At 39.9% G+C, this 17,984-nt stretch overlaps 1 protein-coding gene across 1 annotated transcript; it reads right to left on the reverse strand.

The window, feature by feature from the left end:
- Nucleotides 1-557: 557 nt before the first annotated feature.
- LOC127946691 (2-oxoadipate dehydrogenase complex component E1) lies at nt 558-14,381 on the reverse strand. Its single transcript, XM_052543405.1, has 17 exons — nt 14,120-14,381; nt 13,753-13,905; nt 12,565-12,776; nt 12,233-12,427; nt 10,951-11,220; nt 10,628-10,799; nt 9,454-9,652; nt 9,020-9,332; nt 8,767-8,851; nt 7,813-7,952; nt 7,447-7,597; nt 7,244-7,350; nt 6,985-7,149; nt 6,800-6,882; nt 6,192-6,361; nt 1,480-1,565; nt 558-1,368 (listed from the first exon to the last, which is right to left on the reverse strand). The coding sequence occupies exons 1-17, from the start codon at nt 14,325-14,327 to the stop codon at nt 1,267-1,269; spliced, it is 2,811 nt and encodes a 936-aa protein (XP_052399365.1). The 5' UTR covers nt 14,328-14,381; the 3' UTR covers nt 558-1,266.
- Between the last annotated feature and the right edge of the window lie 3,603 nt (nt 14,382-17,984).

Below are 17,984 nucleotides of genomic sequence, written 5' to 3' on the forward strand. Positions count from 1 at the left end.
AACACACCAATATCTACAAAAAAGTATTTTGGTACGAAATCCGAATCCCAACAGGAAGTCAGTTATTTCGAATTTTCTCTGCAAAATTAGTGTTGTTTTGGCCATTTTCAGGGGTTGTATTTTAACGAACTCCTCCTAGATATTTATTCAGATCAACACCAAACTTGGTCAGTGTAATCTAAAGCCTTTTGCGATCTTAAATTGCAAAGATCTTGAGGTTTCGTTAAAGGGCGTGTCCATGGCGGCCTGACAAATTTCGATGTTTCGCCATGAAATAGGATGTTGTTGCAACTCAGGCATAAAATGTCCAATCCTCCCCAAACCTCACATGTTCGATAAAAGTCCTGCCCTGAACACATCTGAAGGCCAATATTCCATTATAATGATAGCGCCACCTGCTGGCAACAGGAAGATTGGCACATATATGGAATAAACATTGATATATTCTACTTATATTTATGAGTTTAAACGCATATTTCTAACCGTTCACCTATTAACTAAAGCCACTCGCTGCCGGTGAGCCCGGGTGCGAGGGCCCGTTCATCGCTGCTTGCAGCTTTAATTATTAATATATTTGCTTTGCACGATGAGTATGTTAATGGTCTCCAGAATATGTATTCAAGTACAAATTCAGTATCTATCAACAACATTACGATTACTGAAAACAATGCCTATAATTCAACATTATAAATTGCATTTTGGATGGGATTGTCATCAAGGGTAAAAACTGACAGCAATGTTAACTAGATATCAAACCAGTATTATGAATTTTACATTAATACTTTCACTTCGTAAACAAGTAACAATTTTTCTAAAAATCAGTTATTTCGGATTCTACATTCATAGACATGTATCTAATTCCTATGCACACATTTAATGCACTAACATCTTGATCCTGAGCCACTACTAGTTCACATCGCAATATTCATCTCAATATTATTTATATTTTTATATTTGCCTCCGCCTTCTCCATGTATATCAAATTTAATTGAAAAGTGCTTAAAACACGCATGTTTGCTTTGTTCGTTTTCTACATTTCTTCTATACAAAAACAATTTTTTATGTGCCAAATATTACTTCTGAAATATCAGTTATGATACTTTCAAAAAGTTCCCTTATCCCTAAATAAGGGGATGCATTAAACAGCCAAACCTCTGTTTAGTGCTCAGGCTACAAATAGCACTTGGCGTTTGTTGTCAGTGTATCAGTCATCGCTTGTTTGCGACACTAAGACGATCACTTCTTGAAGTTTATGGTTGTGTGGTCTCAGGAGAAAGACGCGGTCAGGATGGCTTCATGCTGCTGATGGTGGAGGGTACCGATCCCCACGGCAGGAGCCGGTAATGCTGGTCTACTGACTAATCTCAACTGAGGACACAAATCACAAGATCAACATTTAGCAATAAATCAGTGTTCATCTAATGAATGTCAACAATTTAAGCTAAGAGGCTATCTATTAGCGTGAAGTGGTGACCTGACCTTGCAGGCTAACTGTTTTTCAAATCTCGGTGATACAAATGACCAGCAGCCCATGTTCTGTGGCTCCTCTTGACTCCAGATCAAATCTGTAAAGGAAAAGGAAATATATAATATAATATAATATAATATAATATAATAAGAAGCTGGATATGTTCTCTGTTTAAATGTGCCGGCTTACAATACAGTTTGCAGTTTACAGTGTTCACAACAAAACACTTTAATAAGCATTAAATATACACTACTGCTCCACTGCCTCTCCTTGAACTGTCACCTTATCGTGGTGGAGAGGTTTGAGTACCCGAATGATCCTGGGAGCTATGTTGTCTGGGGCTATATGCTCCTGGTAGGGTCTCCCAAGGCAAACAGGTCCTTGGTGACGGGCCAGACTAAGAACAGTTCATAAAACCCCTTATGGCAAAATTAAAATCAAGGACCGTGACGTCGCCCGGCATGGCGCAGCCGGGGCCCCACCCTGGAGCCAGGCCCGGGGTTGGGGCCCGTATGCGAGCGCCTGGTGGCCGGGCCTTCCCCCATGGGGTCCGGCCGGGCTTAGCCCGAAGGAGTGACGTGGGGCCGCCCTCCTGTGGGCTCACCACCTGCAGGAGGGAGCGTAAGGGGCCGGTGCATAGAGGATCGGGCGACAGTCGAAGGCGAGACCCCCGACGACCCGATCTCTGGACACGGAATCTGGCTTTAGGGACGTGGAATGTCACCTCGTTGGCGGGGAAGGAGCCTGAGCTTGTGCGGGAGGTCGAGAGGTACCGACTAGAGATAGTCGGGCTCACCTCAACGCACAGCTTGGGCTCTGGAACCACACTTCTTGAGAGAGGCTGGACTCTCTACCACTCTGGAGTTGCCCATGGTGAGAGGCGGAGGGTTGGAGTGGGTTTGCTAATAGCCCCCCAGCTCAGCCGCCATGTGTTGGAGTTTACCCCGGTGAACGAGAGGGTCGCTTCCCTGCGCCTTCGAGTCGGGGATAGGTCTCTCACTGTCGTTTGTGCCTACGGGCCGAACGGCAGTGCGAACTACCCGGCCTTCTTGGAGTCTCTGGGAGGGGTGCTGGAAAGTGCTCCGACTGGAGACTCCGTCGTTCTACTGGGGGACTTCAACGCTCACGTGGGCAGTGACAGTGACACCTGGAGGGGCGTGATTGGGAGGAACGGCCCCCCTGACCTGAATCCGAGCGGTGTTCTGTTATTGGATTTCTGTGCTAACCACGGTTTGTCCATAACGAACACCATGTTCAAGCATAAGGGTGTCCACCAGTGCACGTGGCACCAGGACACCCTTGGCCGGAGGTCGATGATCGACTTTGTGGTCGTGTCATCAGACCTTCGGCCATATGTCTTGGACACTCGGGTGAAGAGAGGGGCGGAGCTGTCAACTGATCACCACCTGGTGGTGAGTTGGATCTGATGGCGGGGGAGGAAGCTGGACAGACTCGGCAGACCCAAACGTACTGTGAGGGTCTGTTGGGAACGTTTGGCCGAGCCCCCGGTCAGAGAGATCTTCAACTCCCACCTCCGGCAGAGCTTCGACCGGATCCCGAGGGAGTCTGGAGATATTGAGTCTGAGTGGACCATGTTCTCCACCTCCATTGTCGCTGCGGCTGCTCGGAGCTGTGGCCGTAAGGTCTCCGGTGCCTGTCGAGGCGGCAATCCCCGAACCCGGTGGTGGACACCGGAAGTAAGGGATGCTGTCAAGCTGAAGAAGGAGTCCTATCGGGCCTGGATGGCTTGTGGGACTCCGGAGGCAGCTGACAGGTACCGGCAGGCCAAGCGGACTGCAGCCCGGGTAGTCGTGGAGGCAAAAACTCGGGCCTGGGAGGAGTTCGGTGAGGCCATGGAGAAGGACTATCGGTTGGCCTCGAAGAGATTCTGGCAAACTGTTCGACGCCTCAGGAGGGGGAAGCAGTGCCCTACCAACACTGTTTACAGTAGAGATGGGCACCTGTTGACCTCAACTGGGGATATCGTCGGGCGGTGGAAGGAATACTTCGAGGATCTTCTCAATCCCACCGACTTGTGTTCCGTTGAGGAAGCAGTGGCTGGGGACTCGGAGGGGCACTCGTCCATCACCCGGGCTGAAGTCATCGAGGTAGTTAAAAAGCTCCTCGGTGGCAAGGCACCGGGGGTGGACGAGTCTCTGGATGTTGTGGGGCTGTCTTGGCTGGCACGCCTCTGCAACATCGCATGGCGGTTGGGGACAGTACCTCTGGACTGGCAGACCGGGGTGGTGGTCCCTCTTTTCAAGAAGGGGGACCGGAGAGTGTGTTCCAACTATAGGGGGATCACACTTCTCAGCCTCCCTGGAAAAGTCTATGCCAGGGTACTGGAGAGGAGAATTCGGCCGATAGTGGAACCTCGGATCCAGGAGGAACAGTGTGGTTTTCGTCCCGGTCGTGGAACACTGGACCAGCTCTATACCCTTTCCAGGGTGCTGGAGGGTTCATGGGAGTTTGCCCAAACAGTCCACATGTGTTTTGTGGACTTGGAGAAGGCATTCGACCGTGTTCCTCGCGACATCCTGTGGAGGGTGCTCCGGGAGTATGGGGTCGGCGGCTCCCTACTTAGGGCTGTTCGGTCCCTGTACGACCGGAGCAAGAGCTTGGTTCGCATTGCCGGCAGTAAGTCAGACCTGTTCCCGGTGCATGTTGGACTCCGGCAGGGCTGCCCTTTGTCACCGGTTCTGTTCATAATTTTTATGGACAGAATTTCTAGGCGCAGCCAAGGGCCGGAGAGTGTCCGGTTTGGGGACCATACGATTTCGTCGCTGCTTTTTGCGGATGATGTTGTCGTGTTGGCATCCTCAGACCAGGACCTTCAGTGTGCATTGGGACGGTTTGCAGCCGAGTGTGAATCGGCTGGGATGAGAATCAGCACCTCCAAGTCCGAGGCCATGGTTCTCAGTCGCAAAAGGGTGGATTGCCCACTTCAGGTTGGTGGAGAGTTCCTGCCTCAAGTGGAGGAGTTCAGGTATCTTAGAGTCTTGTTCACGAGTGAGGGAAGGATGGAACGTGAGATTGACAGACGGATCGGTGCAGCTTCTGCAGTAATGCGGTCGCTGTACCGGTCTGTCGTGGTGAAGAAGGAGCTGAGCTGTAAGGCAAAGCTCTCGATTTACCGGTCAATCTACGTTCCTACTCTCACCTATGGTCATGAGCTGTGGGTCATGACCGAAAGGACAAGATCCCGGATACAGGCGGCCGAAATGAGCTTTCTCCGTCGGGTGGCTGGGCGCTCCCTTAGAGATAGGGTGAGAAGCTCGGTCACTCGGGAGGAGCTCAGAGTAGAGCCGTTGCTCCTCCACATCGAGAGGAGCCAGCTGAGGTGGCTCGGGCATCTATTTCGGATGCCTCCTGGACGCCTTCCCAGGGAGGTGTTCCAGGCACGTCTCACCGGGAGGAGGCCCCGGGGAAGACCTAGGACACGCTGGAGGGACTATGTCTCCCGGCTGGCCTGGGAACGCCTCGGGGTCCCCCCGGAAGAGCTGGAGGAAGTGGCTAGGGAGAGGGAAGTCTGGGCGTCTCTGCTTAGACTGTTGCCCCCGCGACCCGGCCCCGGATAAGCGGAAGATGATGGATGGATGGATGGATACTGCTCCAAAGGTTAGGGTCATATATATATATATATATATATATATATATATATATATATATATATATATATATATATATATATATATATTTTTTTATATATAAATGACTATTTTAATTCAACAAGGATGCATTAAATTGATCATAAGTGTTTAAATTGTTCCAAAGTGAGATTTCCATTTAAAAATACTGCTGTCCTTTTGAATATTCTATGCATTGAGACAAAAAAAATTTATCATGGTTTGCACAAAAATATTAAGCAGCACAACTATTTTTAACATTGATAATACGAAGAAAATGTTTCTTGAGCAGCAAAGTAGCATATTACAGTGAATTTTGAAGGATCGTGTGACTGAAGACTGGAGGTAATGATTCTGAAAATTCAGCTTTGCAATCACAGGTATACATTTTTAAATATATTAAATAAGAAAACAGTTGTTTTAAATTGTATTTAAAATATATCTGAAATATGTTTAATTGTTTTTTTTACTGTATAAAATATCTCTTTCAACTTTTTTTTTTATCTTACTGACCCCAAACTGTGGAATTGTGTTTATAATAATAAAAAAAAAAAAAGTAACACTTTAGTATAGGGTCCGATTCACACTAATAACTACTTGCTTATTAGCATGTCTATTATTAACATATTGGCTGTTTATTAGTGCTTATAAAGTACATATAATGCATGACATCCATAATCCTACCCAATACCCTTAACTTAACAACTACCTTATAAACTATTGATAAGCAGCAAATAAGGAGTTAATTGAGGCAAAAGTCAGTCAAGTTAATGGTTAGTTAATAGTGAGAATTGGACCCTAAAATAAAGTGTGACCCAAAAATATTTTACTAATAAAATATATCTTATATATTTCATTCTATAAGGAAAAGCAAGTATAATGTTGTATTTACTTTTTCATGGATTTTGGTGTATTGCATTCTGGGATTGCCGAAAGGCATTTTATTACAAAGAAAATTAATCAACAACTTTGCATTTAAGCGATTTCATACGAAGGCCACACACAGAGCAACTGCCACAATACCAAAGAAACAAATGCTAATTACAACAATCCTTTGAGTGGTCCATGAATAAAAGATGTGTATATGAGCAACTCACCTTTGGCGTTTGTGTATTTGTTTAGCTCCTGCTGTAGGGCTTCTGTGGGGAAGGGACACAGTTCCTCCACCCTGATCAGCGCTGTGTTTTTTTCTGTCTCTGGTAACGTCTCTCTGTGTTTCAGCAGGGCGTAGTAATGTTTACCTGAACAAAACAGAATCCGCTGCACACTGCAAGACAAGAGCAAACGAGAAGTCTTTCTGTAAATATAAGTTTTTTGTTTTGTTTTTTTGGGAAGGAAAATAATACTTGTACTCATCAAGGATGCATTAAAATAATTAAAAGTAACAGTAAAGACATTTACATTATTACTAAATATTTCTATTTTAAATAAATGCTGTTTTAATAGCAGCACAACTGTTATATAATAACAAGAATTGTTTCTTGAGCATATTTTGGATCATGTGACACTGAAAACCCGAAGGAATGATGCTGACAATTCAGCTTTGCTACAACAGGAATAAATAATATTTGATTTTACATTCAAATACAAAACAGTTATTTTAGATAGTAATAATATTTCAGAATATTACTGTTTTACTGCATTTTTCTTCAAATAAACAGAGACTTCAAAAATGTGTTTACAAAAAGTGACTGAATGAAGAAACCTTGCAGGGTTTACTGATGTATCCCCAATGACAGGCTTAAAGAAAGTTCCCGGTCCCATATCAGCCAAGCTTGACACTGCCCCCTAGTGCCAAATAGAAGGGAATATTCTTTATTAAAAACAACAAAACCAAACGGTCTTTCAGTAAGAAATTCCTATGAAAAATATGAATATGTCTTAACGCACAGAAAAGCGCAGAAGAGTCTTAGGAGAGGCCACGATTAAGGGCTTCCTGAAGTTCCTAATCATTTGTCTCCGTAAAAGGTGGTAGTACTGAGCTGGTAGGGTAGGATTGACCACTCCCATGTTCACCGTGTCACCGTCCACACCTTCCTCTTTACTGTCACAGAGCTGTGAGAGGATGAAAGTGCAGTTATGAAGATTATCAGTGATGCTGAATGATTTCATCCGTACTTCCCCTGTAAGAGAGCATGCATTAACTCGCCTGTAAGAAACGCTCGATTCGGCAGGATGAATGCTCTGGTCCGGCTCCATCGTATCCGTGGGGCAGTAAGATGACCAATCCACTCTGCAGGAGCCATTTCGCCTCACCTAAAGAAGTTTTGCCACAAAACAGGATTTAGTCTCTAAAGATGTATTTAACCATTTGACCAAAGGTTGTTTAAAACTAAGACTTTTTTTTTTTACCTCCAGAGAGGAAAGTGTCAAATATTATTTGGGCGCCGTTGAAGAAATCTCCAAACTGAGCCTCCCAGATGGGCAGCAATCTAGGCTGAGCAATACTCATTCCATACTCAAACCCCAGCACAGCTTCCTCCGAAAGAGCACTGTTGCACACCTGCGAGGACACACACACACACACACACACACTCAGGAATGAAGAGCAGCTGGAGTATCAAGTTACAAAGCTAATACGTTAGTTACATGCCATCAACCAAACATCCTAAACTAATGTACTATTAAAAACACATAATTAAAAAAAGTAATAAATGATTGCAGCAATGCACAACTCATGTTTGGTTGTCTGTTGTGTCTGTGTCTGATTTGGCTAACCTCCAAGTGGCCTTTCTGTTCAGGGCTGATGTGATTGAGGGGGATGTACATGTCGTTGGTTTCTTGACACACAACCATGATGTGACGCTGACTGAATGTACCCCTGCCAACATCCTGACCACTGATACGGATATTAAATCCTGCATTAAATATATATAAAAATGGGGTTTTAAATGTTTTGTTGCTAATATATTTTCATGTAGACTGACACCAAAACTTTAGGGTCAGCTTTTTGAAAGAAATTATTCATCAAGGATCATTTAAATTAATCAAAGGGACTTTTCCATCACTACAAAAGATTTCTATTTCAAACAAATACTTTCTATTCATCAAAAAATATCAGTTTCCACTAAACAACTTTCAACATGGATAATAAGAAATGTTTTTAAGCAGCAAATCAGTAAGTAATGATGTAGAAAATGTAGCTTTGCGTCACAAGGAATAAATTACATTATAAAATGTATTATAATAGAAATTGCAATAATGTTTCAGAATATTGTTGCTTTGAGCATAGGGAAACATTTTTTAAACATTACAAATAACTTACCATCCACACACATTTGATTATTTGTGCATAACTTATTTCAAAAAGTAGCAAAAATATACATTGCATTTGCAAAATGATTGGCTTTTATATTATCATTGCACTTGCATAAAAGGAAATTAATAAAATATTATCTGGAAATTATTTTGTTTGTATTAAGCTGACAAAGAATTTCAAAATTTTCAGTAAAGTTCAATAAATTCTTGATTATACCATAAATTCTAAATTTTGAAAATGGATTACTTTTCACAATTAATATTGTCAACCTCAAAAACATTGTCCAAAATCACCAGAGCACAACCTAAAGGCAACATTGATTGGGAAAATATTTGTATAAAAGATACAGTTAAAAAGCACAAATTATTCTTGAACGTTTTAAAAGTGCAAGGAAGGAGAGATGAATACTTTACCCTGACACAGCAATGTGCCAAACGCCAGGGCCTCCGCTGTGGACCAGTCTAATTTTGTGCCCTCTTCCAGTTTCTGCAGGCGTGTCTGTGACAAACCAATACGTTTGTATAGGCGTGTTCAAATCAATTCTTTACTGAGAAACCTAATTCACAGATATTTTCAGTGATGTCATCTTATGGCTGTTTAGATCGTTATAGTATTTGTTCCTGCTTCTCATAACATATGCAAAAAAGCGAGGTGTTCTTTCATCACCTGCATGTGTGTCTTTCTCAGGTGACTGTGTATTTGAATCTCCTCAGGTAAGTCTACTGATCTGGCACCTACGAACTGCAGCAGCGGCAGAGCTACGCCCGTGTCCCAGAATGAGACTCTGTTCTGGGGCTCCACCAGGCCCCCCCAGCGCCCCTGGAGGTTTGTGGGCGGAGGGCTGTAGAGTGTCATGTTGTTCAGCCGGTCGTTGAGCATGGCGTAGTGGGTGGTCTTGATCTGTCCGCGCTCTTCCTCTGTCATCAGACCCTCAGCGATCAGTTGGTCAGCATATGAATCTGGGATACTTTGTCTCGACCTAGAATGGCCACGAAATTAGGAAAATTAAACCTAACATTTTAGGAATATGTTACAAGATAAAGGCTGTTCCATCCGTTCAAATCAGAATTGTCAAAACCGTGACTGGTAGAGGTACCCACCGGATAATTTTATACATTGCGGGGTTTGTGAAAAAGGGCTCGTCCAGTTCATTGTGGCCCCACTGGCGGTAACAGAGCAGGTCTATGATAACATCTTTTCTGAAGCGTCTCTGGTACTCCACGGCCAGCCGAGTCGCCCTGAGGACCTCCTCAGCATCATCGCCATTCACGTGGATTATTGCACAGCCCACCATTTTACCTAAACAGTAACAAACACAATTGCTAAAATTTTAAAAATGTTGTGTAAAATATTAATAAAAATAACTTATTTTACTTCAGCTAATTTCCCCCCAAAATTAAATTTTTCCATTTTTTGTTTAATTTAATTTGATAACTAAAAAAAAAAAAAAAAATATATATATATAAAAATGTATATATATATATATATATATATATATATATATATATATATATATATATATATATATATATATATAAACTGTAATTGTATCTCAATGAAACTAAAATAACATAAAATAAATTCAGGCATGTGATCAGCTAAGGAAAAAAAAGAACACCTGTTTTTTTTAACCATACAATATGAACATATATAAAAATAACAATATCATTTAAATTCTAGAAATTTAATTAATCATAAGTTAGGTTTTTAACATTAAATTAATAAAGAAATATCATGATTGCAATAATTCTATTGCACTGTTGAATAAAAAAAATAATATTATTAGTAATAATAATAATAATAATAATAATAATAATTATTATTATTATTATTATTATATTTTACTAAACAACAATAAAATTACAATGCTTACATTTATGCTTTCTTAATTTATTTGCTTTCAAATGTTAAACCATAGAGCTTTCATTTTCTTTGAAATCTGCAGGGAGATCTTAAAGGTGCGGTCACATTAAATACTGTTGGATGAATTTAGAATTTAATAGAAACACTATATAATTTCCCTTATTTGGATGGCAAAATGTGATTGATATTAAAACTTCACAATTATTGTGGTTTTCTCAAATAATTGCAATCAGATTAAATGAGACTCAATGAGACAATTAATTAATAATAATAATTGTTACAGGCCAATCTTGGGTCACAGACACACATCTCAGGTGGGAAAATATGGAAATCCATATACTTGGGAAAAATTTCTAATAAATAAATAAACAAATAAATAAATAAATCAGTCGCACCCTGACATGTACATACCAACATCACTACAGTACAGAGATGATCGTCCCCTCTCTGAGGGAGTGGTGTAGCCCACTTGATTGTTCACAATGAGGTGGATGCTTCCACCTACTCTAAAATGGGGGAGATTTGACAGCGTGAAGGTCTCCGTTACTATGCCTTGGCCTGAAAACGAAGCATCGCCATGAACCTGCACAGAACAGATAAAGAACTGTTATGTTATAACATCAGCATAACTACTATGTATTAGCATGGTGTATAATGTTGTTATTAGTGAACTTTACTAATCTAGAAACTAAAACAGACATCCTAAAATTGACTGAAACATCTCTGCTCAGGACCTGCAGGCAGATGACTTTGTCTCCTGGTTGTGCGTGAGGGTCAGCGGAGTAATCGCCCTCCTGTTTGACTTGCTGACGTCCACGAGTCTTTCCTTGCGTCACAGGGTTGATGGCCTCCAGGTGGGAGGGGTTCGGCAGCATGGTGACATGGAGAGGGTGTCCCGCCCCAAAGTCCAGCTCCACCGTGGAGGTTAAATGGGACAGCACGTCTCCAATCGAGGGAGAGTTCTCTGGAAACTCGCTGAGACCCCTCATCTTACGGAACATGAGCTAAGAGTGAGAAATGAAGACGTATTTGGTTCATAATGGCTGCAGGCAATGACTCAATTATAATGTTCCCCCAAAACCATTATAAAATAAACTGTCACTCCCTAGAGAATGAGTCTATTCATGTAGTACTATGAAGAGGTGGAGATTGTGACTCAGAGGATTAGATGATAAGAAGAAACAATGGGTGAGGAATTAAACCAAGATTGCATAAACATAACTGACAAGAAAGAAGAACAAGGAATCAATTTGGTAACCAAAACTAACACTTTTCAAAATATATCTTCTAGGTTCCACAGAAGAAAGAAATTCATGCTGGTTTGGAACAACATGAGGGTGAATAAACAAAGATTTTTTTTTGTTTTTTTTTGTGTGAACTATCCCTTTAAGAGTCATCACTTAAAACAAAATAACAAATAAGATAAGTCTGAGATCAATAGTGAAAATATTGCTTTGCATTTTCAAATTTAATACAATATTCCCATTACAAAGATATAATATTAGCAGCTTACATTTAAAGTAATTTTAAATTGAATAAATTTCCCTATTATTAATTATTGTGACTTATTATTGTGTATTAGTGTAGCATTTCAATTGCTTGTTTGTGTTTTTGTTACATGTTTCAGAAACGGTTTTACTTGACTTTTAATTTTATTCTTTTTTTATTAGCAATTTCTTTTTTTGCTTACACGTCTGTACACTGTATTCTGTTTTATTCAAAATTCTTATTTTTATGTCTTGTTTTTTTGTCTTAAGTAAAGCCTCTTGAAATGCTACCTTAAGTATATAAAAACAAACATCATGATTTCTTTGCATTTCTACGTTTTTCCAATGTACTAAAACGGTTTATCTCCAGGATTAAATCGCTAGAGTTTTAAATCTGTTTTCTATGTGTGGACTGTATATATTTCTCTGTGGCAGGCTGCCTAGACATGTTTTAAACTGTAAGTTAAGCCAGTCTTTCCAGTTTACTATCTGCGTACATACTGTATAGCCAGAAGAAACAAGTATCAACCTCTGGAGGGAACTGCAGTAGTCCGGTGAGGAGATTGAGACGTCCACGGTGAGGCATTCCCATGACCACGTCTGTCACTCCACTGTACACCGCAGAGCGGAACAGCTCGTAGAAAAATCCCATCATGCTCTCTGCTCCCTCACCTCCATATCGTTTAACAGTGGCAAACTTGGTGGCTAAAAAGTGGTCAAATTCCTTTAAAAATACAACAAAGGAGACGCACATTTCCTGATACCAGTGGAATCAAGTGTGTAATGATTTACATGTTATTCAGTGTTACAGACTTCGAGACATCCGAAATAAAAGTGACTAAATACAAATGTCCGTGTTACTTGTGATTCTAGCATCAGTTTAGCCAGCTGTCTCCTCTCCTCCGATGAAAACGCCTCTTTCTTGAGCTCCTCAAATCGGTCTGCTAACCATTCTCTTTCCTGCAAGCTCTGGAGCTGAGTGGTTTCCACTGAGATTCTCCCACAGTACGTTCTCTCCAGATAGGCCAGCACCTCTTCAGAAGTGGCCTCGGCTTTCCCAAAATGCCGCAATCCTGGAATGATGACAAATAAAAATGTAAGGAGATAAATGGACCAACTAAAGAAGTACTATTTTAAAATAATGTTCTGTGGTAAATACAACTTAAGCTCAGTGACATGCTGCAATTTGCCACAGTTTGTTGTATTGCCTTATCAGCTTTACAGGCTATTACAAGCAGACATAGAGTCAACATACAATATAATAAACATTTTAGAAAAAAAAGTCAAATTTATATAAAATACAATATATATTTATTTAAATGTAAATTACAAAAATAAAAAAATGGTAATAAAACAATTCTGACTAACCACTTAGTTTAGAAAAAAGTGCATTTACAGTAACGCACTTGCAATGTGAGTGTATGGGGCAAGACATTGCACTGAAAAATAACAATTAATTATTTTGAAAGTATAGCCACAGCCCACAAATAAAAACAGATTTAATAAATAACAATATTTATTACAAACTAAAATAATAGTAATACTAATAATGACAATTATTATTCAGTCATAAATAAATCACTACATTTGAGGCCAAATTGTCCAGCCCTCCAAACTAGCACAGCAAACTTTTTTTTAACTGCAATCACAATCTGAATCAATCAATCAATTTTTTTCCAAAATGTTTATATAATATTCATAAATAGAACTAAATATACAAAATAAACTAAACTAAAAAGTAAAAATAATCAACACTATTATTAAACAATCAATAACATTATCATAAAATAAAAAGTGCGTTAATTAATACAAGAGAGCACATTTATGCATTTAAACCCTAATGCCTTGCCGCATGTATTTACCAAAAATTTACCAAATTTAATAATGCACTTTAATTTATTTATTTTGTTAATCGACATCATGATACAGGCCTATAATACGCTATATGACTAGTAAATACTTCCATACCATTCGCAACCTAAACATTAGTTTAGTTAGATGAAAAAGCATTTAACGACCAACTTCAAAACTATGTGCCAGGAAACTCACCGGTGGTGTTGAGGACTCCATGAACGACTCCATTCAGCAGACTGATCTCAGGCACACTGTTCAGCACAGGTGTTTGGGGAAGTAAGGGGTTAATTTGAGCTACTTTGTGTCCATGTGCACGATAGGCCTCCACCAGTCTCGCCAGTCCATGATCTGTTTACATCAGACACCCTTGTGTTACCGCACTCCACATGTTAAAGCACTGCACAATTCAGATCTTGCTTTGCATCTCTTAATATTTTTGCAAGTTTAAGAATGCATTGTTAAGAAGTGAGAAGCTACCAAAGCGCATGTTATGGACCTCTAAACCATTAAGATTATAACAATATAGTCAATATTAGAGGCATGTAACTGTTCATTTATGAACCTCGGTTAAGCGCGGAGATCTGCGGAAGATCAGCGTCTCTCTCGGGAATGTCTCTCGGTCTGAAACCATAGACTCCCCGCTGAGTGTGGTATAAACTCGCTAGAAACGGCCGTCTGGCACCGAAAGAACGGTGCAAAAGTCGATGTAGGTTTATAAGCATAATACCCGCTGACGTGGTAGAAATAAATAAACTAGACGAGCCACGCATTCTTCAGCGTAGCCATAGTAAACGATAGCGATGTCCGATAAATGAATGAATCATTATTGTGAGTCGAATCTTCTCAATAAATCAGTCCAGTCTGAACGACTCGTTCACGGAACGGATAGAATCCGAGTCAACAACTAACTGAGAGTTTTTAAATTAACATTTTGACTTTGTTTAATGTTTGATTGTGTTTTAAAAAAAAAAAAAGTCACGGAATTGTTATTTTCATCGGTTAAAGTTCACGGTTAACTAAAAAAAAAAAAAATCGGCAGACCTGTTTTGCATTACACTGATTTCACTTCTCATGCAAGTGACCTGACATTCTCGCTGCATTTTTTATGTGCTTAACATAAAAACACGTTAACCACAAAATTTTAAATCTCATGCTAGCACATTGATAAATTGTTAGAATAAGTTTTTTTTTTTTTTTTTTAAATTGCTATTGTCCATGTAAATGCACTCACTTGAACAGGGAAACATCTGAAGATTAGCTTGAACTGAAAAATTGTGCAAATATTATTTAGGTTTTAAATAACTGTGATTTGGTAAATAATGGACACTTTTAAATAAGCACACGTATTAATAAAATGCAATTTATAAATCGCAAACTGTGACATAGGCGCATAACCACGTGATGACTTACATACGTAAAAGAAAAACTGAATCGATCTTTTGAACCGGTTGTTTGAAACGAACTGTTCAAAAGAACCGATTCGCTAGAATGAGTCGGACTAAGCATCACTAAGGCACAGAGGCTGGTGGGCGGTGATGATTTGCTCATCGTCTATTGGTGGTTGGTTTGTAAGAGGGTTTGGATAAGTCAACCGGTTTATATACCTTCCAGACATGTGTTTCTGTGAAGTGAGAGGTGTTTCTAGAGAGAGAAGTTGAAGACAATTACAGTATAGCAAAGATAGTTTGTTTATTGGTGATATTGAAGACAACTGCACAAACAGCTTTATTCTATTAGTTACACATCTTTGCTCATCAGAGAAAGAAAGTTTGTTATATGGTCTTAAAGGCACATTATGCAATATATTTGTATTAAAATATATTTTATTGACTTTTGTACTTACATTTTCTCAAATGTTTCTAAGAAACTAGAACTAGAACTAGAAACTAGAGACACGGACCGTGTCCATAGTGTAATTGTGTTTCCTGCCACTGACGTCACACAGCCACGATTTCCGGTTTTGTTTAGTTGGAAACATGGAAACACACGCTTTAATATGTTGTGTGTTTTAATAGACCAGTGAGAACCGCACAGAGTAGTGTTGTAACAGAACTTTCAAATGTATTTAGTATAAAACAAGGCTGTGAGGGCGGACTATTTGGCAAATAGATACAGCTCTTTTATTTTGCACTGATTGGCTATTAACTGTGAGCAGACAGAGTGTCAATCAATCCATTGGAGAATACAGTGAACATAAATCAAATTAAACTAAGTTGCTTGTCAGGTTTTCCTAACAAGCAACCAATTTCTTTTTAATTAAGACCAAAAAAACATGACTCTGGATTTTTTTCACGCAACTTTACAAAAAAAGAAGCCCAAAAAAGTTGCGTATAATACGTGAACTTGGCAACTATGACTCGGCTGCTTTCGAGCTGTGGGTTACGCTCAGTGCTTGGTGGGGTGTCAGCTAGCGAGTCAGCTGATTCTGACTGTGTTCTTTTAGTACTCAGAGTCTGAAGCCAGGAGAGCATATTAAGTGTTGTTCACTGTATTTGTATTTTTACTGAGCCGAGTGTACGCGTTTCTCCGACCACATTGAGTTGTTGACACTGACAGGGGCAAAAGCGACGCATGTGCTTTTGACTTGTAAAACTCAAGGGTGTATGGGTGATGTAGTCTCTGCTCTTGGTGGGACAAATTAGGAAGCATGCATTGTGAAGGGTGCTTCGAAAAGCGGCAGCGCAGGCAAATGATTAAAACCTCTATTAACACAGATGTCCAAATGAACGTACCGGTACACTAAAAGCACATTCTGGGCGCACAGAGAGGTGGCAGTACGCTCAAGAGCTATATGTGGAAGTGGCGGTATTTTGCAATCTGTTATTATTACAGTTTTTTTTTCTTTTTTAGGATTTTGTTTCAGCCAAAAATACCCTTTAAATTCCAATATGAGTTTATATTAGTTTGATTTTGTCAACTATCTTTGTCTGAGTTGCAATGTGTCAGGTCCAGTGTTGGGAAGGTTACTTTGGAAATGTTATAGGTTACAGATTACAAATTACCTTATTTAAAATGTAATATGTAGTGTCACTGTTTCAAGTGATTTTAAGAAATGTAACTGATTACATTTGATTACTTTTTGATCACTTTTCTAAATTTCTATTGTTTTCACATTTTGATTATTTTGAATCATCTAAAGCAGGCAGGGTTAATGATACAGTGGTACTCAACAATGTCATAATTAACTGTAATTTAATTACAGTTTACATTACATTAACATATTACAGCTACATTTATTTTGCATTTAAATACGTAATTTAGTTATATCTAGTTACTGCCCAACACTGCAGGTCTGATGATAAAAGATAAAGGACTGATTTTTTTCAAGTGTTGGAATGGAAATGGCAGATGAGGGAGGAAACAGGGACGTTCAAAAACTGTCTCAGACGAATGTCCTCCGAACGCACCAGCGAACGTCAAAAAGCGGACGTACTGCGGACCTAAGCGGACGTTTGGAATTTACTCAAATGATTCGCTATCCAGCTCCGAACTCCCAAACTGACTCAAATGATTCGCGATCCCCAAACTGACTCAAATGATTCGCGAACTCACGGACTCCCGAACTGACTCAAATGATTCGCGATCCCGCTCCGATCTCCCGAACTGATTCAAATGATCCGCGAAGCCGCTCCAAACTCCCGAACTGATTCAAATGATTTGCGATCCCCAAACTGACTCAAATGATTCGCGAACCCGCTACGTAGGCTACTCCCGAACTGATTCAAATGATTTGCGATCCCCAAACTGACTCAAATGATTCGCGAAACCGCTACGAACTCCCGAACTGATTCAAATGATTCGCTAACCCGCTTTGAACTCCCGAACTGACTCAAATGATTCGCGATCCCGCTCCGAACTCCCAAACTGACTCAAATGATTCGCGATCCCCAAACTGACTCAAATGATTTGCGATCCCGCTCCGAACTCTCAAACTGACTCAAATGATTCGCGAACCCGCTCTGAACTCCCGAGCTAACTCAAATGATTCAAATGATTTCGACAACTGTCAGCCTCACCCTGCTTCATTTTACGATGTTAATAAATCATTAGCTCATCCATGAACATAATTTGTTGGGATGAAAACGACAACTCCCATAATTCAACACTCAGTCACGTAGTCATCAAACTATGCCTTTGCTAATTTGTTTATTTTGAATACGTGCCCCCTAGATATTGAGCCTTTAGTATAGTCTTAATATGTTCTTAATATTTTGTTAGCAGGGTGAAAGTGACTATTAAAAGGACAATGTACATATTGAGAATTATAAAGATGGAACCCTGAACAGGAAATTTTCTAAACAGGCACTGACTTCTTTGTAATGTTAAATAATTATTAAATAAGAGTTATCATGTTTTTCTTTATTTGTTAATGTTATGGTTTTTTTTTATGTATCTATGTATTTATTAAAATAAAATAAAATCTAATA

This window comes from Carassius gibelio, chromosome A25 (genome assembly GCF_023724105.1).
Source record: "Carassius gibelio isolate Cgi1373 ecotype wild population from Czech Republic chromosome A25, carGib1.2-hapl.c, whole genome shotgun sequence".
In the NCBI taxonomy this organism is placed as follows: Eukaryota; Metazoa; Chordata; class Actinopteri; order Cypriniformes; family Cyprinidae; genus Carassius; species Carassius gibelio.